Here is a 26,567-nt window from a genome sequence, read left to right on the forward strand (position 1 = left end):
GAAACTGGAAGTTGAGAGACCAGCTGGGAGGTTGCTGCTCTAGGCCAGGAGCAAGACAACCATGGCCTAGATTAGGGCAGTGGCAGATGGCTGTGGAATGGACCCAAAACCCTTTTCAAAGAGGGATCTTCAAGACATCCCTTTGTACAGTTTCTCTAAAAAAATAATTTTAGTTTTTCAAATTGCATAAGTAGAATTGTGGGCTTTGATACATCTCTCACTTGGCCATGTTGGAATGGCCTAACCACTGGACACTATTAACAGGCACCACCATACATTCAACGGCAGCTGCTAGAATGAATGGCTTAGGGCCACAGAGAATATAACCAATTCCTATAGATAGTCGTGCAAAATTAAATCGATTTTGTGATGCCAAATGTCTTTCTCGGTTCTCCAACTGAATTCTTAGTTTCTAGAAGGCAAGGCTTGTGGTATGAGATGACCCTGGAGAGGAAGGAAGGGGTCAGCTCCCAGGGCCTTGTAAAACCCAGTAAGCAATTTTGTCTTTTTCTGAAGAACAGTGGGGAACCGTGGAGGGATTCTAGGTAGGGAGTTGACAGAATCAGACATGCTTTTTTTTTCACATAAAAAAAAAAAACCTTTTCAAACTAAAAATTCCACATACTCAAAGGTATAGAGAATAAGTATAAGAAACCAGCAGATAACCATCACTCCAGTTTTAACAGCTATTAACATTTACTACACTTGATTCATCTATCCCTCTTTTCCTTCTCTCTCTCCTTTTAGTTTTCATTTTCTTTCTGTTTAGTTTTTATTTCATAATCATAAACTAAACTTTGCAATCCAGTTAAACTTGGAGGGGGATAAGGAAAATATGGAACCGAAAGAACTGCAGTGAGAGTGTTACTGAACCCAGGTCCGGCTGCTCTCCACTTGAAAGCCAATTCTCAAGAGATAAGTGTTGGTAGGAAAGGAAAGTTTGCTTTATTTCGGAGTCTGGCAATCGGGGGCGGTGGGGGGTGGGGTGGACACCTGTCCAAAGGCCGATTGCCCCCCTGACAATCAGAGGACAAGAGCTTTTATAGACAGAGAGAGGGAGCTACCTGCAGAAACAATACAGTCAGCTCTGACAGTCATCTTGAAATTGGTCATCAGTGGTGTGACCAGCATCATCTCGATTGTTTTAGGTACAGTTAATCTTCAGTTCCAGGATCGGTTTGTTTCCATTTCTCTGAGGCCAGTAAGAATTGTGGCAGCTTATGTCATGGCTACAGCCTGCTCATCATGTAGGTAACTTCTTCCACCTGGTGGGGGTCTCAGTATCTACGGCTCAGCACATGATCTATAGCTCTTAAGGAGGAACTAAAGGTCCTTGACTATGCTTAATGACTAAACTATTATTATTTGGTCTCCTTTGACTGTTTTCCTTTGTTTCTGCATTTTCTCACTTCTCTGATGAAACTTATTCTTTGGCTAAAGTTTTTCACAGACAAAAGGCAGGCTGAGGACATGGAGCGGGGGTGGAAAGGACCATAGGGTCCTGCTCCTTTTCAAGAGCACAAAGATTATAGGATATTTTGAGCAGATGGGGGTGAAGGGGTGCTCTCCTGAGCTACAGAAGGAATGGTCTGGTGGTTAAGATAAAACACAGTCAAATTTATTAGATTTGTCCACAGTCAGCAATGGTATCTTCTTGCTGGTCTTGTAGTTTCTGGACCCAAAGCACTCCACGGCTTCCACAATATTCATGTGCTCCTTCACCTTGCCAAAGACCACATGTTTGCCATCCAACCACTCAGTCTTGGCAGTGCAGATGAAAAACTGGGAACCGTTTGTGTTGGGGCCAGCATTTGCCATGGACAAGATGCCAGGACCCGTATGCTTCAGGAGGAAATTCTCATCATCAAATTTCTCCCCATAGATGGACTTGCTGCCAGTGCCATTATGGCATCTGAAGCCACCACCCTGGCACATAAATGCCGGAATTATTCTGTGAAAACAAGAACCTTTATGACCAAATCCTTTCTCCTCAGTGCTCAGAGCACGGAAGTTCTCTTCTGTCTTTGGAAACTTGTCTGCAAACAGCTCCAAGGAGATGTGGCCCAAGGGCTTGCCATTGATGGTGATGTTGAAGAACACGGTGGGGTTGACCATGAGTGGGCGGCGCAGGAGGCTCAGGGGCAGCAGTGTCTGCAAGGCGTCTCTCTCTCTCTTTTTTTTTTTTTTTTTTTTGCAGTATACGGGCCTCTCACTGTTGTGGCCTCTCCCGTTGCGGAGCACAGGCTCCGGACGCGCAGGCTCAGCGGCCATGGCTCACGGGCCTAGCCGCTCCGCGGCATGTGGGATCTTCCCAGACCGGGGCACGAACCCGTGTCCCCTGCATCGGCAGGCGGACTCTCAACCACTGCACCACCAGGGAAGCCCTCTCTCTCTTTTTAAAATTGAAATATTTAAAAATAAATCCCATACGTTATGACATTTTACCTCTGAAAGCTCCAGTGTGCATATCTAATAAATAAGAACAATTTCTCGGGACCTCCCTGGTGGCACAGTGGTTAAGACTCCGCCTGCCAATGCAGGGAACATGGGTTCAAGCCCTGGTCCGGGAAGATCCCACATGCCTCAGAGCCACTAAGCCCGTGTGCCACAACTACTGAGCCTGTGCTCTAGAGCCCATGAGCCACAGCTACTGAGCCCACACACCTTGAGCCCGTGCTCCGCAACGAGAAGCCACCGCAGTGAGAAGTCTGCACACCGCAACAAAGAGTAGCCCCCGCTCGCCGCAACTAGAGAAAGGCCGCGCGCAGCAACGAAGACCCAACACAGCCAAAAATAAATAAATAAATAAAAGGAAACTGTCAAACTGTTTGCCAAAGTCATACATCTCCATCATTTGTATATAAGAATTTTTCCAAAAAAACCCACAGTTTCTCACGTAACCACAATACCATTGTCACATCTAATAAACTTAACAATAATTCCTTAACATCATCTAATACCTACTCTACATTCCCCAATAGTCTAAAAAAAATGCCTTTTGTTACCGTTGGTTTTTTGGAATTAGGATCTAAATAAGGTCCCCACATTGTGTTCATTAGGCCTTTTATTATTTTTAAAAATTTATTTATTTTATTTTATTTATTTATTTTGGCTGCGTTGGGTCTTTGTTGCTGCGTGCGGGCTTTTCTCTGGTTGCCGCGAGTGGGGGCTACTCTTCGTTGTGGTGCGTGCGCTTCTCATTGCGGTGGCTTCTCTTGTTGTGGAGCATGGGCTCTAGGCATGTGGGCTTCAGTGATTGTGGCACGTGGGCTTCAGTAGTTGTGGCTCACGGGCTCTAGAACGCAGGCTCAGTAGTTGTGGCACACGGGCTTAGTTGCTCTACAGCATGCGGGATCTTCCCAGACCAGGGCTCAAACCCGTGTCCCCTGCTCTGGCAGGTGGATTCTTAACCACTGTGCCACCAGGGAAGCCCTATTAGGCCTTTTAAACCTCTTTTACTTTACAATAGTCTTCGCTCCCTCTTTTTGTTTCATGCCTTGACTTTTGGAGGAAACCAGGTGAGTTGTCTCATGGAATATTTAACCCTCTGAATTAGTCTGGTTACTTCCTCATTATGTGTTTAATTTGTTCCTCTATCCCTCATATTTCCTCTAAAGTAGAAGTTAGATCTAAAGGCTCGATTGGATTAAGGCTCAATGGTTTGGAGAACACAGCATTTCATAGGCAATTCTATGTACTTCATCTTGATCACATCAAGAGGCATAAAATGTCTGTCATCCCCCTTTTAGACTGAACACTGGGTTCAGGTGATGACAGTCTGATCCATCCATTGTAAAGATGCTTGTCCTTTACAAACAGTGAGTGATCAATGACGTGATACTTTGGCCTCCTGATATTGTCTAGTTCCACGGCCGCCTTTCCTTTAATGGTTTTATCATCCCTTGATGATTATTATCTGTATCAGTTATTTCATTAGGCGTGTCAAAAGTGGTGATTTTATAATTCTGTCATTCCTCTTGTGTTTATTAGCTGTAGTTCTTCTGTGGGGAACTTTTTTCCATCAATTAGGACTATTTGGCAACCCTAAAACAGGATCATTATTCTTAATAAAGACTAATCCTTTCCCCTTCATTACCAGTTTTCAAAGCAAGGTGTTGATGACCGAGCTACTTCCAATGGCAACTAGTAAGTCTATTTGTTTGTTTTGGCTTTCTTTTTCTTTTCATATTATTAATTCAAACTCATGGATTTTTATACACTCAATGTGTTTTAATCCATTCTATCATTATTTTTTATGCCCAAATTGTCTCCTTTTAGGCCAATGGGGGCCACTCAAGGTGGTTCCTGTTTCCTTTTTTTTTTTTCTCCTGGTTCCTTCTGACGGACTTCTTAGTCTTTGATAGCTTCCTTGCTACCCGGCAGGAAAAGGGTTATCTCATGCATTTCATGCCGCTGACCTGGAATCAGCCATTTCTCCATGGAGTCCTGGTTCCTTTTAATGGAGAGTGGCATTTAAAGACCAGAGTCTGAGTGGTAAGAGTAGATTTGCTTTTGAGTAGATCACTTAGACTACATTGAGAAGAACAGGAATCTAGGAGGACAGAGTGGATATAGGGGGACCAGCTAGGAAGCTATTGCAGTAACCAAGGTCAGATGGCTTGGATGAGGGAGGTAGTGCTGGAGATAGAGTGAAGTGGATGGACTTAAAAACTGTTAAGGAGGTGCAATTGACAAGGCTTAGTGAAGGACTGGAAATGATGGATGACAGAGAGGGGGACACCAAGGTTGACTCGTAGCTTTCTGGTTGATTGATTTCTGGGAATCAATTGATAGAATTGATACTCAGAGCACTGGTAGGATCAACTGATTCTTTCAATTCCAATTGAAAAAATAAAAATAGTAGATTGATATTTTCACAGAGAAAAAAGAATGTTGGAGAAGATCCGGTATGTGTGGGAAGATCATAAATTCAGCTTAAGGCCTGATGAGTTTGAAGAGCCTTTGAGTCATGCAAGAGATGTCAAGTAGAAGGTGAATACAGATGTCTGGCACTCACAAGAGAGGCCTGGAATGAGCATAAAAATGTGTAAGTCATCTATGCATAAGTGGTAATCTTTTTTCTTAAACTCTGGTTCTTTATATATTATGGAAATTAATTATGTGACTGTAATTTGTGTTACAAATATTTTCTACTAGTCTACGGTCTGTCTTTAAACCTTTAGTGTCTTTTAAAATGGGACAGAAGGGGGCTTCCCTGGTGGCACAGTGGTTGAGAGTCCGCCTGCCGATGCAGGGGACACGGGTTCGTGTCCCGGTCTGGGAAGATTCCACATGCCGCGGAGTGGCTGGGCCCGTGAGCCATGGCCGCTGAGCCTGTGCGTCCGGAGCCTGTGCTCCGCAACAGGAGAGGCCACAACAGTGAGAGGCCCACATACTGCAAAAAAAAAAAATTTTTTTTTTAAATAAAAAAATAAAATGGGACAGAAGGTTTAATTATTACTTAGTCAAAATTATGAATATTTCCCTTGATGGTTTGTGAACTTTTTTCTTCCTCAGGATGAACAACTCTGCATCAGGTTTACAAACATGTTCCCATATGTATACTTTTAATATTTTCAGAGATTGTTTTTTACAGTTACACCCTCAATCCATCTGGAATTCCTTTTTGTTTATCGTGTGGAGTAGGAGTCCTTTTTTCCCCCAATGGATAGCTAATCATTCCAACACTTCTGACCAGGCTGTCCTTTGAAATACCACCTTTCTTATACGCTAACTTTTCACATATATGAGTCTATTTCCAAACTCCTTATTCTGTTTCATTGATTTGGTTTCTTCATCAGTACCTTGTTATAGAGAACATTTTGATATCTGGTGAAGTGTTATCTCTAGTTGGGTATTATTAAATTCTAGTTCTGAGATTTAACCCTCTTCTTTTGTTAAAGAATCCGCAAGGTCCATTCTCTGCTTGCATTTGTCATTACAAAATCTCATTGTACACATTATAGTTCCCAAGTTTACTGGAAATTTTCCTTTATATTTTAGGTTGAGAAAGGATTATAATCTTAGCATCAGTCTTTCTTAAATCACACCACGCTGGTGTATGCTGGGATACTTTCTGTCAGCCAACCCACTCCATGGGGTCTAGATTCTGGTGAATTTCTAATAGTATTCATTTCTTTTTGATCTTGGGTCTAAGTTTAGGAGTCTTTCTATGTTAATTTTGATTGCTCTCTAACCATCCATTAAGTACCTCCTTTAGACTAGGAAACTGAGTTATCTCAGCCTTTTCGTATTTAATTGAATGTCACCAAATGTTAGCTTTGCTTTTATTCTGACAGGTGGGCAAACTCTTACCGTTATTAGAATTTAAGCAGCAAAAGAGCATAGAGGAGAATGTCTAACTTTTCAGCAACTTTTAGGTTGCTTTAAGAAAAATGTTTTTCACTGCTCCCAGACCATTAAGAAAGTATTTGTGTGAGTGAAAGTTTTGTGTGAAGCTAACTTTGTAGCTAGGAAAGGAGGGGTGGCTTGATTGCTATGGCTTGCCTAATGCATATTTTTTAACTAGAAAAATGAAATATAACTTGAAAAGAAAAAGAGCATGACATTAATCTGATCAAGATGTGACTAGTAAACGTTTTCACTGTTCATTGAAATCCTTATCATTTAAACTATTATAAGGATTTTTTTAATGTGAAAAATACAACACAAATTAGTTTTACAAATAGCCTTTGTCAGAAGGCCTTCCAGCCTGGAGTCTGCCACATGTACAGAATTTTGAAACCGATTAGACTTCAGTCCTTTTACAAAAGGAGCTTAAAAAAATCCCCACTCATCTACATACTGATGAGACAAGTCATTTGCATGTTCACTGAGTGTCTCATAAATCCCCAAACTCACCTTGCCCACCCTAACAAAACTCCATGATATATCTGTACATTTTTCCCCTCAGTCCTTTATAGGGGCTATAGCGACTTCTTTGTCTCTTCTCCGAAATTTTCTCGCCTGAAAACTCCAATTCATCTATCAAGATCCAGTTCAAATGTCACCTCCTCTGAGAAGCCTACTTTTATTTTCCCAGGCAGAATTAGTCACTTTTCTCATAGTAGACCTTTACTTCTGTAGGTATCAGTTTACTTGTTTACCGGCCTTTCAAAACTCAGAGTTCCTCAGCAACAAACAATATTCCACGGTAGTTGTGCTCAATAAATGGAATGAATGAAGGAATAGTAAAAGTTGAGGCTTTCTTATCTTTCTCTTCTTGGTATTCCAGTCCTTATTCTTTTCCTTAATATGCTCTCAGAATTTTTTCAATAATAATAATAATGTCTTGTTTTTATAGTGTTTTATATTTTCTCAAGTAGTGTCATCTGTTTCTTTTCAGCCTTTCAACTCTCTTTTGATGGGTAGGTGGATCCCCACCACCTCATTATTATCGATGAGGAAACCGAGCCCCAGAAATGCCAAGTGCTGTATGACTGCCCAATTAGTAAGAGAATCAGAAATGGATCCTGGGTTTTCTGACAACTAGTCTAATGTTTTTTTCCATGATATGACACTTTTTCTACAATATCTTCTATTCTCCAGAGATTAGTTGAGTTAAACTACAAAAACATGCAAGGCAAATAGCATTTTAATGTGAAACTTTGAAAACTTTCCTTTAAATAGGGAAAAAGACAAAAATGATCATTCTTACCACTTCTAATTCATCATTCTTGAATGTCTTAAATATTGCACAATTTAAAATTTATTAAAAGAATAGTTTAGGTCTTCCCTGGTGGCACAGTGGTTGAGAGTCTGCCTGCCGATGGAGGGGACACAGGTTCGTGCCCCAGTCCGGGAAGATCCCACATGCCGCGGAGCGGCTGGGCCCGTGAGCCGTGGCTGCGGGGCCTGTGTGTCCGGAGCCTGTGCTCTGCAACGGGAGAGGCCACAACAGTGAGAGGCCCACGTACTGCAAAAAAAAAAAAAAAAAAAAAAAGTTTAAAAAAGCAGAGTCTACTCTTAAATCTCTAACTTTGTATTTTCTTTAATTCCTGCTCTGAGCAATAGTATTTGTTTTAATCTGAAAAAGAACCCACAAATCTTGATTTTTTTTTTTTACTGGTACTCTACATACAAAAATTACACTGGCATGCTTCATACATTTTTGGATGAACTATGTCTCTTTATAACATCCACATGAAAAGTTTTCTGAATTACATAAAGAGAGAAAGCAGTACCAAAATATGTTCTTGATTATTAGCCATTTCTTGAACTGGTGCAAGCAAATGCATGAATGTTCCAAAATTATTCATCTATTGATTTGGAACTTGGCATATATTGTTCCACATAATTGGTGTTCCCAGAATTTCTTCCTTTGTTCCTCTTTTCTTCTTCAAATATGTGTTCTCCTTGGATGATCCCAGCTCTTCCTACGGCTTCACCTTCTAGGTGCCAGCTTACAACTGCCAACATTTTAACTCCATCTGTGATCCAAGATCTTCACTAAGAATTTTCTCAAGCTACTTGATACTTCTTCCTTGACATCTCAAACTGAACATGGACTTATTATTCTCTCCACTTCTGGCATTTTGTCTCCTCCCTCCCACCCCCTCCACAAATCCTGTAGGACCCTCTTCTCTATTCCCAGGGCCACTTCCCTGTCTCTGGCCTAGTCTGTCCCAAGAGTGTCATATCTGATCATTTGGTCCCCTGCCTTTCCCTACTCTACCCCCTTCTTCACACTGCTGTTAAATTTTCCCTCCCCAAACCAAATCTGACAGTAAAATTTCTTTGCTTAAAATTCTTCCCTGAAGAAGAGACAAATCTCCCATGCAGAAGAATTGCAAACAATTTATATAGATACTCCACCCTCAAGAAGGTGGAGCTTGATACACACACACACACACAGCCCTCCTGAGAGCAGGCTGCACTAAATTACTTCTCTCCAAAGAGTATAGTATGGAAATTGTGGGGGATCAGGGGTGAGAGGAATAACTTTATAGTGGAGAAACCTGGCAAACACTATTCAGCCAGGTGATCAAGGTCAACAACACCAGTGATAAGCCATGTTGATAGTATGTTCCCTTAATATAATGTGATAATAATGACATTTTACCTCTGTGGTCTTCTTGACAGAAATGCATAACCCTATCTAATCATGAGAAAAGCACAAGACAAATTCCAGTGGAGGGACATTCTACAAAATACCTGACCAGTCCTCCTCAAAACTGTCAAGGTCATCAAAACCACAAGAAGTCTGAGAAACTGTCACAGAGAAGAGGAGCCTAAGGATATGGTCTCCTGGATGGGATTTTGGAACAGAAAAAGGACATTAAGTAAAAACTAAGGAAATCTGAATCAACCATGGGTTGTAGTTTATAATAATAATGCATCAGTATTGGTTCATTAGTTGTGACAAATGTACCTTACCAAAGTAAGTTGTTAACAATAGGGAAAACTGCGTATGCGGTATATGAGAACTTTCTGTACTATCTTCACAACTTTTATGGAAATCTGAAACTATACTAAAATTAAAAATGTATTTAAATTTTTTAAAAAGAAAAAAAAATGCTCTCCTGGCTACCTGTTACCTATAGGATTAATCCAAATCCAATATCATTAACATTAGAAAACCCTTCACAATCTGGCTCCATCTACCACTTCAGACAAAGTGCATATCCAGTGCCTCACTCTCAATTAACTTTTCACTGTTCTCCAAATGTACCAGGTTTCAGCATATTGTTGGGTCAATGGTTAGGTCTGCATACAAAGTCCTATTTAACCCAAATACACATGACGTGTTGGTTGCACTCATTCTAAAAGACATTAGGTATTCTAAGCTTCTTAAAAAATCAAAGTAAACTGCCTTCTCTAGTACCTTGCCCATCACCCACACAACCTCCTACACAATGTCTTCTGCCTCTACCACTATAGGATATTGGTCTTTCAAAGAACTCCAATAAGATTAGGCCAAAATATTAATAAAGACAAAAAAACAGTTTTGATCTCGATTTTGTAAGTTTTTTTTTTTTTTTTTTTTTTTTTTTTTTGCGGTACGCGGGCCTCTCACTGCTGTGGCCCCTCCCGTTGCGGAGCACAGGCTCCGGACGCGCAGGCCCAGCGGCCATGGCTCACCGGCCCAGCCGCTCCGCGGCACGTGGGATCTTCCCGGACCGGGGCACGAACCCGCGTCCCCTGCATCGGCAGGCGGACTCTCAACCACTGTGCCACCAGGGAAGCCCCATCGATTTTGTAAGTTTTGAAGTATAATTTCAATTTTGTAAAAACACACGAAGCAAAAAAAGGGTATTTATGCCCAGGAAAAGAGAAAAAGAACAGGAAGGAAATCCATTAAAAAATAAACTATTTTTATTCCCAAGTGGTGGATTATAGACAATGTTTCTTGCTTTTTTGTGCTTTCTCTTTTAAAATTATGAAATATAGCATACATATAAAATGTATGACAAACACATTTATTTTAAACCCAAAACCAAATACAGGGTAACTGTCACCCATGTCAATAAAATAGAACCTGACAGACGTTCTCCACATGCAGCCTACTTGACCATGACCCCCAACCTCCCCAGAAGTAACTCCTAACTCCTGATAATCATGTCCTTGTTTTTCAAGTTTCTTTGTTTTGTTTTACCCCTAGGTATGCATCCTGGATTGAGTATTGTCTGAATGGAATCATACCATTTGGGTTGTCTTTCGCTCTCTCTTCTTTTATTTTTAAAAAATATTTATTTATTTATTTGGCTGTGCCGGGTTTTAGTTGTGGCATGTGGGATCTTTAGTGGCGGCATGCGAACTCTTAGTTGTGGCATGTATGATCTAGTTCCCTGACCAGGGATCGAACCCGGGCCCCCTGCATTGAAAGCACGGAGTCTTAACCACTGGACCACCAGCGAAGTCCCACTTCTTTTTTTTAACATTATGTTTTTGAGGCTTCATCCACATCACAGTGTGTAGCTGTGTATTTTCATTGCTATTGAGTATGTATTCCATTGAATGATTATACCACAATATATATTCCTATTTTACTATAGATGGACTTGGGTTTTCATTTTGGGGCTATTACAAATCATGTTGCCATGAACATTCTTTTTTTTTTTTTTTGCGGTACGCGGGCCTCTCACTGCTGTGGCCTCTCCCGTTGCGGAGCACAGGCTCCAGACGCGCAGGCTCAGCGGCCATGGCTCACGGGCCCAGCCGCCCCGCGGCATGTGGGATCCTCCCAGACGGGGGCACGAACCCGCGTCCCCTGCATTGGCAGGCGGACTCTCAACCACTGTGCCACCAGGGAAACCCCCATGAACATTCTTAAAAGTTTATTTGTTTATGATGTGCATGCACAAGTTCTTCTGGGGTATATACATAGAAGTAGAACTGCTGGGCCATAGGCTATGTTTATCTTCCACTTTATTAGATAATGCCAATCTGTTCTCTAAAGCATTTGTACTAATTTATACTCCCACCAGCGGGTGTATGAGAGCTCCTATGCTTCACTTTATTCTCAAAACCTGATAATGTCAGTCTTTTTTTTTAAAACACCTTTTTATTGATGTATAATTGGCATTCTTTTAAAAGACTGCAAATTGACATTTTTGCCAACCTGGTGGGTTTGTAGTGGTATCCCACTGTGACTTTAATTTACATTTCCCTGCTTGCCAATGAGGTTAATGGAGTTTTGTCAGGCTTTGATTGGTGGCCAAAGATTCCTACTTGCGATTTCAAGCTTATCCTGTTTCTTGTCTAACTTCCCTTATTCCCACATCTAAGTTTAGATGAATACCAGTGTTTCAGTTACTAATTTATTGATTCTTGGCTCCAAACCCAACCTTCTTTTTCCTACTTTGTACAATAGTACGGGAGCTGGTCTCTGCAAACCCTGTTTTCTCCTTTGGCAGCTGGCTCCATGTTAGGCTCTGCCAATAGGGGGCTCCAGAGGACTTTTCTGCTTCCGGTTTGCTTATTTGTTTCTTCCCACTGCTGTGAGCACGTGGTCGCTGTGGCGTTCTCTCGGCAGGGGGCTGCTCTTACAGTTCTGCCTAGCGGCCTCCAGTGGGTTTCTTCCTCCCTCTGGCTGGCGGTGGATGATGTGTTCCTGCAGCAGTCGCACAGCAGTCGCACTATCACCTAGAGGTCTGATCTGGGGGAGTGGGAGTGGAGGGGGGTGGATCTCCTTGAATTTCTAAGTTCCTTCTTTGTTTACTTTTCCCTCAGCCCTGGAAGTGGCAGCCTCTTTCCACAGTGTTATTTCTTTCTTTCTTTTTTTAAATTTATTTAATTATTTTTGGCGGCGTTGGGTCTTCGTTGCTGTGCGCGGGCTTTCTCTAACTGCGGCGAGTGGGGGCTACTCGTCGTTGCAGTGCACGAGCTTCGCATTGCGGTGGCTTCTCTCGTTGCGGAGCACGGGATTTAGGTGCGCAGTCTTCAGCAGCTGTGGCTCACAGGCTCTAGAGCTCAGGCTCAGTAGTTACGGTGCACGGGCTTAGTTGTTCTGCAGCATGTGGGATCTTCCTGGACCAGGGCTCGAACCCGTGTCCCCTGCATTGGCAGGCAGATTCTTAACCACTGTGCCACTAGGGAATCCCCGCAGTGTTATTTCTGTTACACCTTTCAGTTCTCTATTATTCAGTAGTTAATCACCCTTTGCCAAGTTAACAATTGTTTATATTCAGTTTTGCCTGTTCAAATCCTTGGTGTGGTTTCCGTTTCCTGACTGGACCCTGATTCTGATTTTGATCCCACCTTTCTCTATATCCCATCTAGTAGCTGCAGGTTAGGGGCAGTTCCCCAGTTCTTGCATGGACCCCAGGCTAATGACAAGATATCATACTGTAAAAGTTACTAGAACCAAAAACGAGGGGCGGAGGCCAAGGTAGAATTTAATGATAAGGTGTGGAGCCCCTGGTAGGGGACTGAGATGTTAAGCAAGTTTCCAGAACAGGACCTAGGGTGCAGTGACAAAGTCAGAACCAAATAATGCGAAAAGGCAGCTGAATGCCTATGTCCAGCCTTGCAGGTGGCTGGAGACTGTTAAATGCTTCCTGCCTTAGGTCACATTCATCCTGGGATCTGGATCAGTGTTGATTTTATAGGTGTGTCCAAGACTTGACACATTACTTTCTCCCTTGTAATTATTTCTGCTGTATGTATGTCATCTCCTCCACTGGTCTGCATGTTCCTGAGGCAGGGATTCTTTGGTTCACCTTATTATATCTCCCATTGTACCTAATTCAGTGCATTGAATATAGTGAAAGTATATTTGTAAATATTTGTTGAGTGAAGAAAGGAATAGGCCTGGTCTCGAGTGAAGAAATAGGGACTGGGGTGTGGTTGTTGGGGATGGAGAAGGAGCTGTGCATTCAAAAAGCATAGACCGGGCTTCCCTGGTGGCGCACTGGTTGAGAGTCCGCCTGCTGATGCAGGGGACACGGGTTCGTGCCCTGGTCCGGGAAGAAACCCACATGCCGCAGAGCGGCTGGGCCCGTGAGCCATGGCCGCTGAGCCTGCGCGTCCGGAGCCTGTGCTCCGCAACGGGAGAGGCCACAACAGTGAGAGGCCCGCGTACCACACACACACACACAAAAAGCATAGACCTGCAGAGGCAATGAGATGCCATGAGAAGCCAGGACCAGTGAAGTGTGAGAGAGATGCTAGGCTGGAGAAGGGTAGGCTGGGTTGAGGGGATGGAAACCTTACCTGTTAAAGTTGGGAGAGGAAAGTTGTGGGAGGTCCCCTGGGTAGCTATTTGTATGAAGGAGATTAAATATGTAGAGGATTTATATGTATATATATATAGAGAGAGAGAGACAGACAGACAGAGATAGAGAGGTCAGAGCGTGGCTGAAAGCGCAAACTTACTAAATATGTAAATTAGGAGATAACTATATGCACAGCACAGTGGTTATTTACCTTACAGAAAGATTTGTTATAGGGTTGCTCCTAAAAACAAAAATAGCAACAAAAGACAAGGTCCAGTAAGACATTTGGAATTTGATTCCGTTCCACTGGCAAAAAAAAAATTTTGTGTACAGTTTTTCAGAAATACATGCACAGATTCAAGTGAGTGTGTGCTTTCTTATTTTTCTGTTTTCTTTAATTATGAAATATTTTATATGTGACATGTTTTTAATGGACCTTAGATACACAGATTTGGATTAATTTTAATCCTTGGTTCAGGACTACTCTCATCATTATTCCATTCATGACACTTTCTAACTACTATGTCTATCTGTCTATCCATCCATCTATCTAATAAAATTTACAATTAAGTAAGCAGCAGTGAACCTACCATCTAATGTGAAAGCTAGGACTTGTACAACAACATACATCCAGCTATGTGGTCTTCAGCTGTTTCATCACTCTGCTTCTCCTGAGCTGAGCTAAGCATCTGAATCCTTTGTTAGTCATTCTTTTGCTTTCCTTTTTTTTTTTTAATTTTTATTGGACTATAGTTGATTTACAGTGTTGTGTTAGTTTCAGGTGTACAGCAAAGTGAATCAGTTATACATATACATGTATCCACTCTTTTTTTTTTTTTTTTTAGATTCTTTTCCCATATAGGCCATTACGGAGTATTGAGTAGAGTTCCCTGTGCTATACAGCAGGTTCTTATTACTTATGTATTTAATATATGGTAGTGTGTATATGTCAATTTATCCCTGCCCCCCCTTACCCCCTGGTAACCATAAGTTTGTTTTCTACATCCATGACTCTACTTCTGTTTCGTAAATAAGTTCATTTTTACCCTTTTTTAAAAATTCCACATATAAACGATTATCATATGATATTTGTCTTTCTGTGTCTGACTTACTTCACTCAGTATGATAATCTCTATGTCCATCCATGTTGCTGCAAATGGCATTATTTTGTTCTTTTTTATGGCTGAGTGATAGTCCATGGTATATATATGTTCCACATCTTCTTTATCCATTCCTCTGTCGATGGACATTTAGGTTGCTTCCATGTCCTGGCTACTGTAATTACTGCTACAGTGAACACTGGGGTGCATGTATTTTTTCGGATTATGGTTTTCTCAGGGTATATGCCCAGTAATGGGATTGCTGGGTCATATGGTAGTTCTATTTTTAGTTTTTTAAGGAACCTCCATACTGTTCTCCATAGTGGCTGCACCAATTTACATTCCCACCAACAGTGTAGCAGGGTTCCCTTTTCTCCACACCCTCTCCAGCATTGATTTATTTTTTAAAATAATTTTACTTATTTATTTGTTTGTTTATTTATTTATGGCTGCATTGTGTCTTCATTGCTGCGCGTGGGCTTTCTCTAGTTGCGGTGAGTGGGAGCTAGTTTTTGTTGTGGTGCGTGGGCTTCTCACTGCAGTGGCTTCTCGTGTTGTGGAGCACGGGCTGTAGGCGCGTGGGCTTAGTTGCTCCACTGAATGTGGGATCTTCCCGGACCAGGGCTCGAATCCGTGACCCCTGCATTGGCAGGCAGATTCTTAACCACTGCACCACCAGGGAAGTCCCCAGCATTTATTTTTTGTAGGTTTTTTGATGATGGCCATTCTGACCATTGTGAGGTGATACCTCATTGTGGTTTTGATTTGCATTTCTCTAATAATTAGTGATGTTGAGCATCTTTTCATGTGCTTTTTGGCCATCTGTATATCTTCTTTGGAGAAATGTCTATTTAGATCTTCCTCTGGCTTTCCTTGATCTCATCTATATTCAGACCTAAAAGTCCATTTTTAATTTTAGTTGTTTTTAACTTTTAAAAAGGGTATCAAGTTGTATGAAATATTTGCACTTGCTCTTTTCACTTAATATTATGTTGCTAAGATTTGTCCTTGTTGTTATGTGTTGCTATAGCTTATTCATTTTGACTGGCTATAATATTCTATTGTATGAATATATTACAGTTGATCAATCCAGTCTTCTATTGATGCATATTTGAGTTGTTTTCAGATTTTTGCTATTGTGAACAATGCTACTATGATCATATACGTCTCCAAGTATACACGTGTAAGAGTTTCTCTGGGATAAATTTAGGAATAGAATTACTGTATCATAGAGCATGTGACTGTTCAACTTCATGATATAAGGTGAAGCTATTTTCTAAAATGATTATATCAATATACACACCTAACAGCAATAATTCTTTTGAACTATATCGTTTTCACCACTTGATATTGTTAGACTTTAAAATTTTTGCCAATTAATATGTGGAAAATAGCATCTTATTTTGGTCTTGATTTGAATTTCCCTGATCATTAATGATATTTAACAGCTTTTCACATGCTAATTGGTCATATGTGTTTTGTCTTCTGTGAAATGTATGTTCTTGCCTGTCTTAGTCCTTTTGGGCTGCTATAACAGATACCATGGACTGGGTGGCTTATAAACAACAGAAATTTATTTCTCACAGATCTGGAGGCTAGGAAGTCCAAGATCAAAGCACTGGCCAATTTGGTGTCTGGTGAGAACCCACTTCCACATTCATACATGATCATCTTCTTGTTGTGTCCCCGCATGGGAGCCCTCTGGGGTATCTTTTATAAAGGCACTAACCTCATTTATGATGGCTCCACCCTCATGACCTAATCACCTCCTAAAAGCTCCACCTCCCAATACTGTCACATTGAGGGTTAGGATTTCAACATATGGATTTTGGGGGGACGCAAACATTCAGTCCATAACAATGCCTTTTGCCCATTTTTCTATTTGATTGCTTGTGCTTTTCTTATTTATTTGTAGGAGTTCTTTATATATTCTAGTTGTGTGGACTGAAAATATCTTCTCCTAGTTTGTAATTTGGAAGAAGTACTATATCTGGGTTTGATGGTCTATTCTAGGACCATATAGTTGTCCTAATTACTATAGCTTCATAATTAGTTCTGAGATCTGGGAGACCAGGTCTGTTCTACTGTAGAAGTATTCTGGCTATTTTTGGCCCTTTCCCTTTAAAGCTATAAAGCTGTCGTTCTCTTCTGGAAGTGATTTTATCACCCCCACCCCCACCCCTGCCACCGCATTGGCAATGTCTGTAGTCATTTTTTTTTTTTTTTTTTTGAGGTACGCGGGCCTCTCACTGTTGTGGCCTCTCCTGTTGCGGAGCACAGGCTCCGGATGCACAGGCTCAGCGGCCATGGCTCACGGGCCTAGCCACTCCGTAGCATGTGGGATCTTCCTGGACCGGGGCATGAACCCGTGTCCCCTGCATCAGCAGGCGGACTCTCAACCACTGTGCCATGAGGGAAGCCCGTGTAGTCATTTTGATTGTCACAACTTGCAATGGGGTAGGGGGTAGGTTTCTACTAGTATATAGTAAGTAGAGGCCGGGGATACTACAAAACATCCTACAATGCACACAGGACAACTTCCCAGGACAAAAGTTATTCAGCCCCAAATGTCAACACTGTCAAGGGTGAGAAACCTTGATAGAAAGTTTATAATCAGCTTATCGGAATTCTTGAAAAAAACCCATTGGAATTTTGACTGGAATTGCACTGAATCTACAGATTAATCTGGGGAAAACTGATTGACTATATGAATCATTTCTGATGTTGTTGTTGTTGTTGTTTTAAGAACAAGTTTCAGCTTTGCTAGCCTCTATTCTTTGTTTTTCATTTCATTGATATTCTCACTTGTTTTTATTTTTTCTTTCCTTCTACTTTCCTTGGGTTTATTTTTTCTTTTTTTAACTTCTTAAGTTGGACAGTTAACTAATTAATTTTAAGTCTTTCTTATTTTCTACTCTAGGCATCTAGGGCTATAAAAGTTAAGTTATAAAACATAATAATAAAATTAATATGTTAGAAACAACAACCTTTTGTTTTCTGATTCTGGACACTTCCCTATCATGTTTTCCTTATTAATAGCATGTTTTGACACTTCTGTTTTTGTTACCCACTTATCTCTTTAGGACTGTTATTTCTTCATGGGTGAATAGTCTTTTGTCTGGGGCTTTCTTATCTGCTGCTGTTGCTATTAAAACACTGTGGCTTTGTTTTATCTGGGTCTCATTATCAGTAATTTGAGTCAACAAGTGTATATTTTGTGGTAGGAGTTATAGGCTCCAAAAATTAGAAAATCTTATTTTTATCCTTGAGCTAATCATTTTATTTAGAAATCCAAGACATAAAAAAATAGATCAAACATAACAAAACCAAAAAAGTACCATATAGAATTCTGATTATATAACATAGAAATTGGCAAAGTAGCCAAAACTTTGTATCAGTGCTTCCTGTTTTAGCTCATGGAATACAGAACAAGCTCTTTAGCTGTGTTTCTAAACTGCATAGACTGTTACATTTACTTTTTAAAAATTAATTAATTGATTAGTTTCTTTTTGGCTGTGTTGGGTCTTCGTTGCTGCATGTGGTCATTCTCTAGTTGTGGCTAGCAGGGGCTTCTCATTACGGTAGCTTCTCTTGTTGCGGAGCAAGGGCTCTAGAGTGCAAGGGCTTGAGTAGTTGTGGCGCACGGGCTTAGTTGCTCCGCGGTATGTGGGATCTTCCCGGACCAGGGCTCGAACCCGTGTCCCCTGTATTGGCAGGTGGATTCTTAACCACTGCGCCACCAGGGAAGTCCCTAGATTTACTTTTAATGTCATTTCATTTTTCATCTATTTAAAAATCTAATACCCAATTTTAAGACCGGAAGTAGTTTTGAGATCTAATAATTTATAACAGTGGGTCTTAACCTGGGCTGCCCATCAGAATCCTGGGGAGTTCTGAAAAATACCAGTGCCCAATTCCAGAGTAATAAGAATTACTTAGAGTGCTTATTAAACATACAGATTCCCAAGCACCTGTTCTGAAGAGTCAAATTTAGTAGATCTAGAGCAAGGCCCTGGACCCTGAATGATTCATGAGTGCACTAGGTGATTCTCATGACCAAGCCAGGTCTGGGAAGCACTGATTTAGATCAATGCTCCTCAAACTATGTACACAAATTGCCTGGGCGACTTGTTAAAAATGAAGATTCTTGGGACTTCCCTGGTGGTCCAGTGGTTGACTCTGCACTCCCAGGACTTCCCTGATGGAGCAGTGGTTAAGAATCTGCCTGCCAATGCAGGGGACAGGGGTTCAATCCCTGGTCCAGGAAGATCCCACATGCCGCGGAGCAACTAAGCCAGTGCGCCACAACTACCGAGCCTGAGCTCTAGAGCCCTCAAGCCACAACTACTGAAGCCCGCATGCCTAGAGCCCGTGCTCGGCAACAAGAGAAGCCACCACAATGAGAAGCCCGCGCACTGCAACGAAGAGTAGCCCCCGCTCACCACAACTAGAGAAAGCCCGCGCGCAGCAACGAAGACCCAAAACAACCAAAAATAAATAAATAAAATAATTAAAAAAAAATGGAGATTCTGATTCAGTGCATTTGGTGTGGGGCATGGATTCTGTCTTTTCAACAAGTTCTCAGAATACCCTGGCTGTCCAGTGGTTAAGACTTTGCGCTTCCAATGCAGGGGGCGCTGGTTTGATCCCTGGTTGAGGAACTAAGATCCCACATGCTGCGCGGCGCAGCCAAAAAATTGAAAAAAAGAAAAAGACAAACAAGCTCTCACATGCTGAAGCTGCTGGCCCACCTTTTGAGTAATAAGGATTTAGAACAATTCAGTTCAATAGAATTTTCTTTGAGATGGAAATGTTCTGCACTATCCAATATGACATCCGCTAGCCACATGTAGTTATACAGCACTTGAAAGGAGGCTAGTGTGACTGAGGGACTGAATTTTAAATTTTATTTCATTTTAATTAGTTTAATTCAAAATAGCTACACGTGATTTGAAAAAGAATAGATACATGTGTATGTATAACTGAATCACTTTGCGGTACACCTGAAACTAACACAACATTGTTAATCGACTATGTTCCAATATAAAATAAAAAATTTTAAAAATAGCTACATGTGGCTAGTGACTACCATATTGGAAACCAGATTTAGAACAAACGTCCTTCAGGATAACCTGCAGAAAGAACTCTAGAATCATTTCAGGTTAGTAAGTTATACTGGTGTGTCAAACCTTTGATTTAGAAATCAGCATTCTTATGTGGTAAAAACTGCGGGTGTATATTATTTTTGGAAGCCTCAATAGAATCATGTTCTCTTTAAGTATGCTTTCTAGGAAGTTATTTATGTCATCCTCTGCAATTTGGCTACTAAAGTTTGTTTCTCATTTACAAAGTTTTCCAAAGTCACTAACATTTGAGAAAGAGAATTAGGATAACTCATTTATTGAAATATTTGTTGTTGAAAAATATCCCCTTAAAATAATCCTGAATGTCCAATTCAGAAATAGTAAAACATATTTGGGACTGTTGGCAACTCTATTTACCAAGGATTTAAAATACTTAAGGTTGTTCACACCAAAAAACATTTGCAGTCATTTCCTTAGAGAGACGGCCAAAAAGCTGGCCCATCCTGCACTGCCAAAACGTCTTATGAAAGTTTTGAGCTTGCCTGTTATTTGTGGAAACTTGCTAGCAAATGGGTAGACGACAAGGACCTGATTGTTCATGATACTAAACCTTTAACGTGTGGTGTCGTGCTTTGGAAGTTCGTGGACTTAGGCTTGGTATTTTTTTTTCCCCTTTCCTAGCCTACACTATATAATAAAAAAGGTTTGCACACTGTGGGTTTACACAAAGCAACCCACAAAACCACAAATTTCCATCTTCTTTTCTCAAGCACCTGGGTTGAGGTCCCCAGCACTAGAGGGGAGAAGCGAGGCCATTGAGAGTGCTATGCTGTTAGAGGCCTGCAGGACCGTGGGCTTTAAACCTTGTGGTTGACTGGCTCCCTCCCTCTAGATGCCTAGAGGCATGGCTTGGAAAGACAACTTGCTGGGAATGTGTGAAGGAGAGTTTGGTGGAAATTTCCAAAAGCTAGGAGCTAAAGAACTTCTTTAAGAAAAGGAGGAAAATATTCTCTGAGTGAATTTCATGTTGGCTTGTCTGATTTCACTGTGTCCTATATTCAAAGTTTACAGGATTTTGTATGAAGGGTTATTTTTATTCATTTACATAAACACAGGTAAGAGTCCATTTGCTTAACAAGTGAATAAATACCTATTGGTGCCTATAATTGGTGTGTTAACTTCACTGATAGCTCTTAACATTAAGATCGCTTCTTTATTTGTCTGCAGATTGTATGCATCTAGCACATGACCTGCATGTAGTAGGCTCAGTAAATACTTCCTTCCTGAATGAGGACTGAATGTCCCCAGGGTATCGTGCAGATGGATTACAATGCCAGATACTGGCTTTAGACCAGCCCGAGAGGGGCTTATGGCCGGCTGGTGGGGTTGTTTCCTATTCACTTTAGAGTCTGGTGCACTTTAAATCAGTCACACTTCCAGAAAGGAGCAGAGGCAAGTTTAACCCACGTCCCCTGACTCCCCACGCTTTCTCTAATACCCTCATGATAGACCCTGTTCGGAAATCGGGTACCTTTGGAATAGAGATACTGCTATAAAACCTGTCTAGAATGTTTGAATTGTGGTTATGTCTTTCTGAATTCAAGCCTTTGAATGCCCAAGTGTCCATAGTATTGCTTTTTATTCTTTCCATCAGTTTGCTCATTAACTCAACATTGCTGTTGCTATTGTTCTCCACTTTTAAAAATCCTTCCTAAATCTTGATGAGAGATTGTGTGGATTCCAAAGCATTCTTAACTTACCCTGTTATTTCAAATAAATAAATTTAAATATTTTTAAAGGGTAAGCCTTTGTTTTTAAGTTTCTGTAACGTGTGTTTTGTGTTTCGGGAAACCAGGATTTTTCTTTTTTTTTTTTTAAGTAAGTTTATTTTTTTATTTATTTTTGGCTGCGTTGGGTCTTCGTTGCTGCGTGCAGGCTTTCCCTAGTTGTGGCAAGCAGGGGCTACTCTTCGTTGCAGTGCGTGGGCCTCTCATTGCGGTGGCTTCTCTTGTTGCGGAGCACGGGCTCTAGGCGCGCTGGCTTCAGTAGTTGTGGCACGCGGGCTTAGCTGCTCCACGGCATGTGGAATCTTCCCGGACCAGGGCTCGAACTCCTGTCTCCTGCATTGGCAGGCAGATTCCCAACCACTGTGCCACCAGGGAAGCCCAGTCTCCTCATTTTCATGTTATCTAGGCAAAATTAATTAAACATCATAATAGTAGGAATTCATTCATCCATTCATCTATTCACTCATTCAACTTGGTATTTACCAAGTTGCTACTGTGTGCAAGATGCTTCCATGTAATGTAAAAGAAACAGTGATGTTTCGACCTATGCAAACATCATTAAAAAGCAGTTTTGGGGTTCCCTGGTGTCGCAGTGGTTGAGAGTCCGCCTGCCAATTCAGGGGACACAGGTTCGTGCCCCGGTCTGGGAGGATCCCACATGCCGCGGGGCAGCTGGGCCTGCGAGTCATGGCTGCTGAGACTGCGCGTCCAAAGCCTGTGCTCCGCAACGGGAGAGGCCACAGCGGTGAGAGGCCCGCGTACCGCTAAAAAAAAAAAGAAAAAAGCAGTCTTGAGTTTATTTTGGCAAAGGGGGAAAAAGCAAGGTATAAGTAAATAAAAGAATTCTTATTGAATGTTTATATACATAATCTATGAGGAAAGCATATGACTGATGACAAAGATGGAAGGGATAGTTAAGAGAGTTTCAAGTATATGTTCAGAAGCTGATTCTGCCACTTATTTGCTGTGTAATATTCAATTTCCTCGTCTGTAAAATGGGAATAAGGGTACCTACCTCATAAGAACTCTGTGAAAGATTACGAATATTGAAAATTATGTAACTAAAGAGGCTAGCATGATTCTCAGCACATGGTGGGTGCTCAACAGATGGTAGCTCTTATCATTATCAATAACTCATTTAATATAACAAGGAGACACTTCTGTAAATGCTTAGGTGAACAGAGTCATTGAGGAGATGTTCAATATAGATAATGTGAATTACATTTTTAGAATAAGGGCTTCAGTAATTTCATGGGAAATATGGGAAAGAAATATGGGAAGTAGACAAGTCATCCCTGAGACAGGCAATTTACAATCAGAGTAGTATTTCTACAACTTAAGAAAGGGTCCATACATGTAAAAGAGGCATAAATGATAACTCAAATCTTTCATAGAATGTAGAGATGACTTTCAAATATTTCCATTGCATCCAGATTAGAAAGACAATGGCCAGTAATTAAAAATTTGACTTCCCCCCCACCCCCCGCTGTAGCCCATACTAAGGGTTTGCTAAGATTAAACTTAAGCCTGTTTAATTTCTTTCTGTTAAACGTACCTTTCTGGCTCTTAAAAACATTTTCGAACCTTCATCTTAGACCATTTCAACATTCCCTCCTATGTGATATATGTTATACAACTGATGGACCAAATCTCTCTTTAATATTTGCACATCAGTGGGCTAGTTTTTCTATTTTTGCCTTCAAGTTTTCTTGAATTTTGCATTAACATTTACTTATTCATTTTTAAAGGATGCAAGAACAACTAGAGCAATTTGATCCTGTGCCATTCGCCAGTGTTCAGATACAATAGCAAATACTTTAACTTGGCCCTTGTTTAGCATTGCAAAAGTTGTGTCGTATGAAAATAATTTTATTCTGCTTTGTAGAAAATGGCTATATTCCGCGGGTTTTTTTAAATTTTAGGTTCCGATTTCCGAGTTATGATTTAAAAAATACTCATGTCCTATATACTAAGTTAAGCAGATCACGGATGCAAAACCTCCGTCCGACTTTTGAAAAGAGTTGTAGAGAGAGAGAAGGTCTGCCAATGGTTTACTTTTGGCTAAAACAGCATGTTGTATTATTTTTCAAACAAAAGTTTTAAATCTGCCTATACCCAACCTAACAATGAAGAATGGGATGTTTTTCTCTGGATTTCTGTTTGCTACATTTTGTGCGGAGGGATTCCTTTTGGAGCTTTTTTTACGCCCGCCCCCTCCCCCTTGGTGCGACCTCCACCTGCGCAACCGCTCGGTCCGGGGCGAGGGGGATAGGGCAGAGGAGACCCCAAAATGCACTCTCGAAGACGCTCCCGAGCACGCTCCCGAGCACCCTGAAACCTGTGAGCAAATTATTTTACTCTCCAGGTTAATCTAGTTCTCGTTAGCTCAAACCAGGGTTTAGAGGAACAACTAAATCCGGAATGTGGAGCTGGAGGGGAATGCGTGGCAAAAACCCATGGGAAAAAAAGAAAAGCTGTTTCAGGGACTATGCTGCAACCCGCGAAGGAGTGGCTTTTCTCAAGCTGCTCTAATGAGCTGCCTTTTCCTTGCTCATCGAACTTGCTTGAGTTCTTAGGGAAGCGCCTGTCTTTTCGGTGCGTGGCGAGGGTGGGCGGTGGCCGAGAGTCGAAGTCGATGGCCAAGGGGAGCGAGTTCCCCTTGGATGAAACTTGACGCGGACCCTGGGTTCCCAATTGGGGGCCCACCACGGTCTTGGGTGCATGGGCTGCGACTGGCTTTTTTTTTTTTTTTTTTTTTTTTGGCGGGAGGGCAGATTGGGGCGGGGGGAGGATGAGGGAGAACTGCCAAGGACTTTCCCCGAGCCGCAGAGTCTCATCGCTCGCCACCGCCCGCGCGGGCTTCCTGCTGAGCCCCGGGCTCGGGCCCCGCACGCGGCCGAGGTCAGAGGGCAAGCTTGCGGCAACGCCAGGGCACGCGGGCAGCGGGGCGGGGGGCGGGGCAGCGGTGGCGGTTGCGGGGCATGCGCGGCTCCGCGCGCGGCTTCTCAAACATGGCGGCGGCGGTGTGAAGACCGGTACCGGCTCGCTGGACCAGTGTGACAGAATTTCGCTCTTTTCGCCGACGAGACTCGAGGTGCGTGGCGACTCTAGGCCCCGTGAGTACCGGAGAGGCGCAGCTGTGGCGTCTGGGCTCTGGCCGTTGTCCGCGGGCGGGTGGGAGTCCTCGGCGGCGCGTCCCCCGTGCGGAACGCCCCCTCACCGCCCGGCGGGGTCCGGCCCCAGCTCGGCCCCGCACTCCAGTCACCCACTCTCGGCGGCCTCACCCTCGAGGCCAGAGCTCCGCTGCCCCTCGGCGGCCTCACCCCCAAGGCCGGGGCTCCCCTGCCCCACGTAGCGCTCTCCGCGACGCCCCTCACTCACCCGGGGCCCGTTCGCCGGACACCAGCCCATCCCGCCCGCGGCGTTCGGGCGCCGGGCCTCTCTTCCCCAGTCGTCCCCTGACCCGAATCGCGGACAGCACCCTCCAGAGCATCCTCCGGCCGTGGATGGGGCCGGGCTGGGGTCCCGGGACCGCGCGGGTGGGCGGCGGGGCTGAGGAGTAGGGATGACTTTGCGTGGTCTGGACTGAAACTCGCCCGGGAGCCTTCCGGGGACTTGTGAGATAACTTTAGGAGTTTGGAGGTAAACGTCAGTGCGGAAGGATGCGCCTGTAGCCGAGCGCGGGCTCGGGTCCCGGTGCCAGGTGTCCGTTGGACTCGCGGCTCGGGGCTCCAGGCGGTTGGGTGGGGGGCAGCGCCGGTGGCTCGCCTTCGGGGGAGAAGCGGGGCGGGAATGCGTGGCCCGCCCTGGGGGTGGGGTGCGGGTGGGAGTGGGGGCCGGAGATCCGGGCTCCAGCTCTCCCCAGGAGCGGAGAGGCGGCCGCCGTGCTCTCGCGGCATGACTGGGTCAAAGGACCACTGTTGCCTTCACTTTGAGATACCGTTCTCGCTTTTTCCACCTGGATATTGGTTGTGCTACACCCTAGTGTGAATCGCCAGGGGGAGAGCGAGCAGGCGAATTTAATAGATTTTGCGTCTTGAGGTTATACGTTGCTTTGAGGGCTGAGCTGAAAATTCGCGCCGCCTTCCCCTCGCCCCCCCACCCCAAATGTTAGGGCAGCACAGGTATTTAGTTACAGGTTCCCGTTTAAGGTCTTGATTTTTTAAAAAGTTTTAATACGTTTGTCGTTCATTATAAAGTGTGATTACAGTTTGGTGTTAGCCTCTTCTTTGAAGAATTAGAAGATTAACATTTATGACGTACCTATAGGGTGACTTTAGGACAGACATCTCTAAAAGTGAATGGGTCGGTTTGGAGGGGAAAACTGAGGCAGGGAAAGTGAATACTTCCTTCTGATCATATGATTTGCGAAATTATTGGAGATGGTTTTCTTCCCGAAAACAACTGCAGATGCTGCTGCATTTTTAATGCTCCCAGAGCTATTCATATTTCTATTTTGGGGAAGGAGTATTAAAAGATGTATAACATTTATGGAGTACAACTTCCTATGACAAGCAGTTGTATTATAACAATAGTTCATAGACTCATATTTAATTTTTCTCAATAACACTGCTTGGAAATGTTCTTCAGTAATGACAGTTCTGCCTTTCTTGCTATTCTTTTTTTAAAATTACGCGTTAAATAATGTATTTCCAAGGATGAATATCCTTTCACTATGTTTGTGGTTTTGTATATTTAATGGCAGGAATGTGAAAATAGCTTTTGGAATTGAGTCCAGTTGGGATTTTGAGAAAAGTTTGAGTTCTCACCTGATGCCTTGTATTTGTTTGGCTATGTCTTTATCCATATTCTTCAAAACAGTCGGATAGAATTTTTGCTTTTTAATTTATTTTATTTATTTATTTTTGGCCGCGTTGGGTGTTCGTTGCTGCGCACAGGCTTTCTCTATTTGCAGCAAGCGGGGGCTACTGTTCGTTGAGG

The 26,567-nt window shown here is 42.6% G+C and overlaps 1 protein-coding gene and 1 pseudogene across 6 annotated transcripts in view; one reads left to right on the plus strand and one right to left on the minus strand.

Annotated features, from left to right (window-relative positions):
• Positions 1 to 1,621: 1,621 nt before the first annotated feature.
• LOC308608625 (peptidyl-prolyl cis-trans isomerase A-like) lies at positions 1,622 to 2,151 on the minus strand (annotated as a pseudogene). Its single transcript has one exon. The product of its transcript is annotated as a peptidyl-prolyl cis-trans isomerase A-like (transcript).
• A 9,827-nt stretch (positions 2,152 to 11,978) lies between these two features.
• Positions 11,979 to 26,567, plus strand: part of LOC308609219 (sex comb on midleg-like protein 2) — a 142,793-nt gene continuing 128,204 nt past the window's right edge. For 3 of the 5 annotated variants that reach the window (XM_081222839.1, XM_081222838.1, XM_081222840.1), the window contains exon 1: positions 24,396 to 24,720. In XM_081222839.1, the coding sequence (XP_081078965.1) occupies positions 24,418 to 24,720 (303 nt within the window). In that variant the 5' untranslated portion in view covers positions 24,396 to 24,417. Of the gene's footprint in view, positions 12,091 to 24,395; positions 24,743 to 26,567 lie in introns of those variants that run through there. The other 2 variants (XM_081222842.1, XM_081222841.1) reach the window with 2 other exon arrangements.

The sequence above is a fragment of the Mesoplodon bidens genome (genome assembly GCF_964165515.1).
Source record: "Mesoplodon bidens genome assembly, chromosome: X".
In the NCBI taxonomy this organism is placed as follows: domain Eukaryota; kingdom Metazoa; phylum Chordata; class Mammalia; order Artiodactyla; family Ziphiidae; genus Mesoplodon; species Mesoplodon bidens.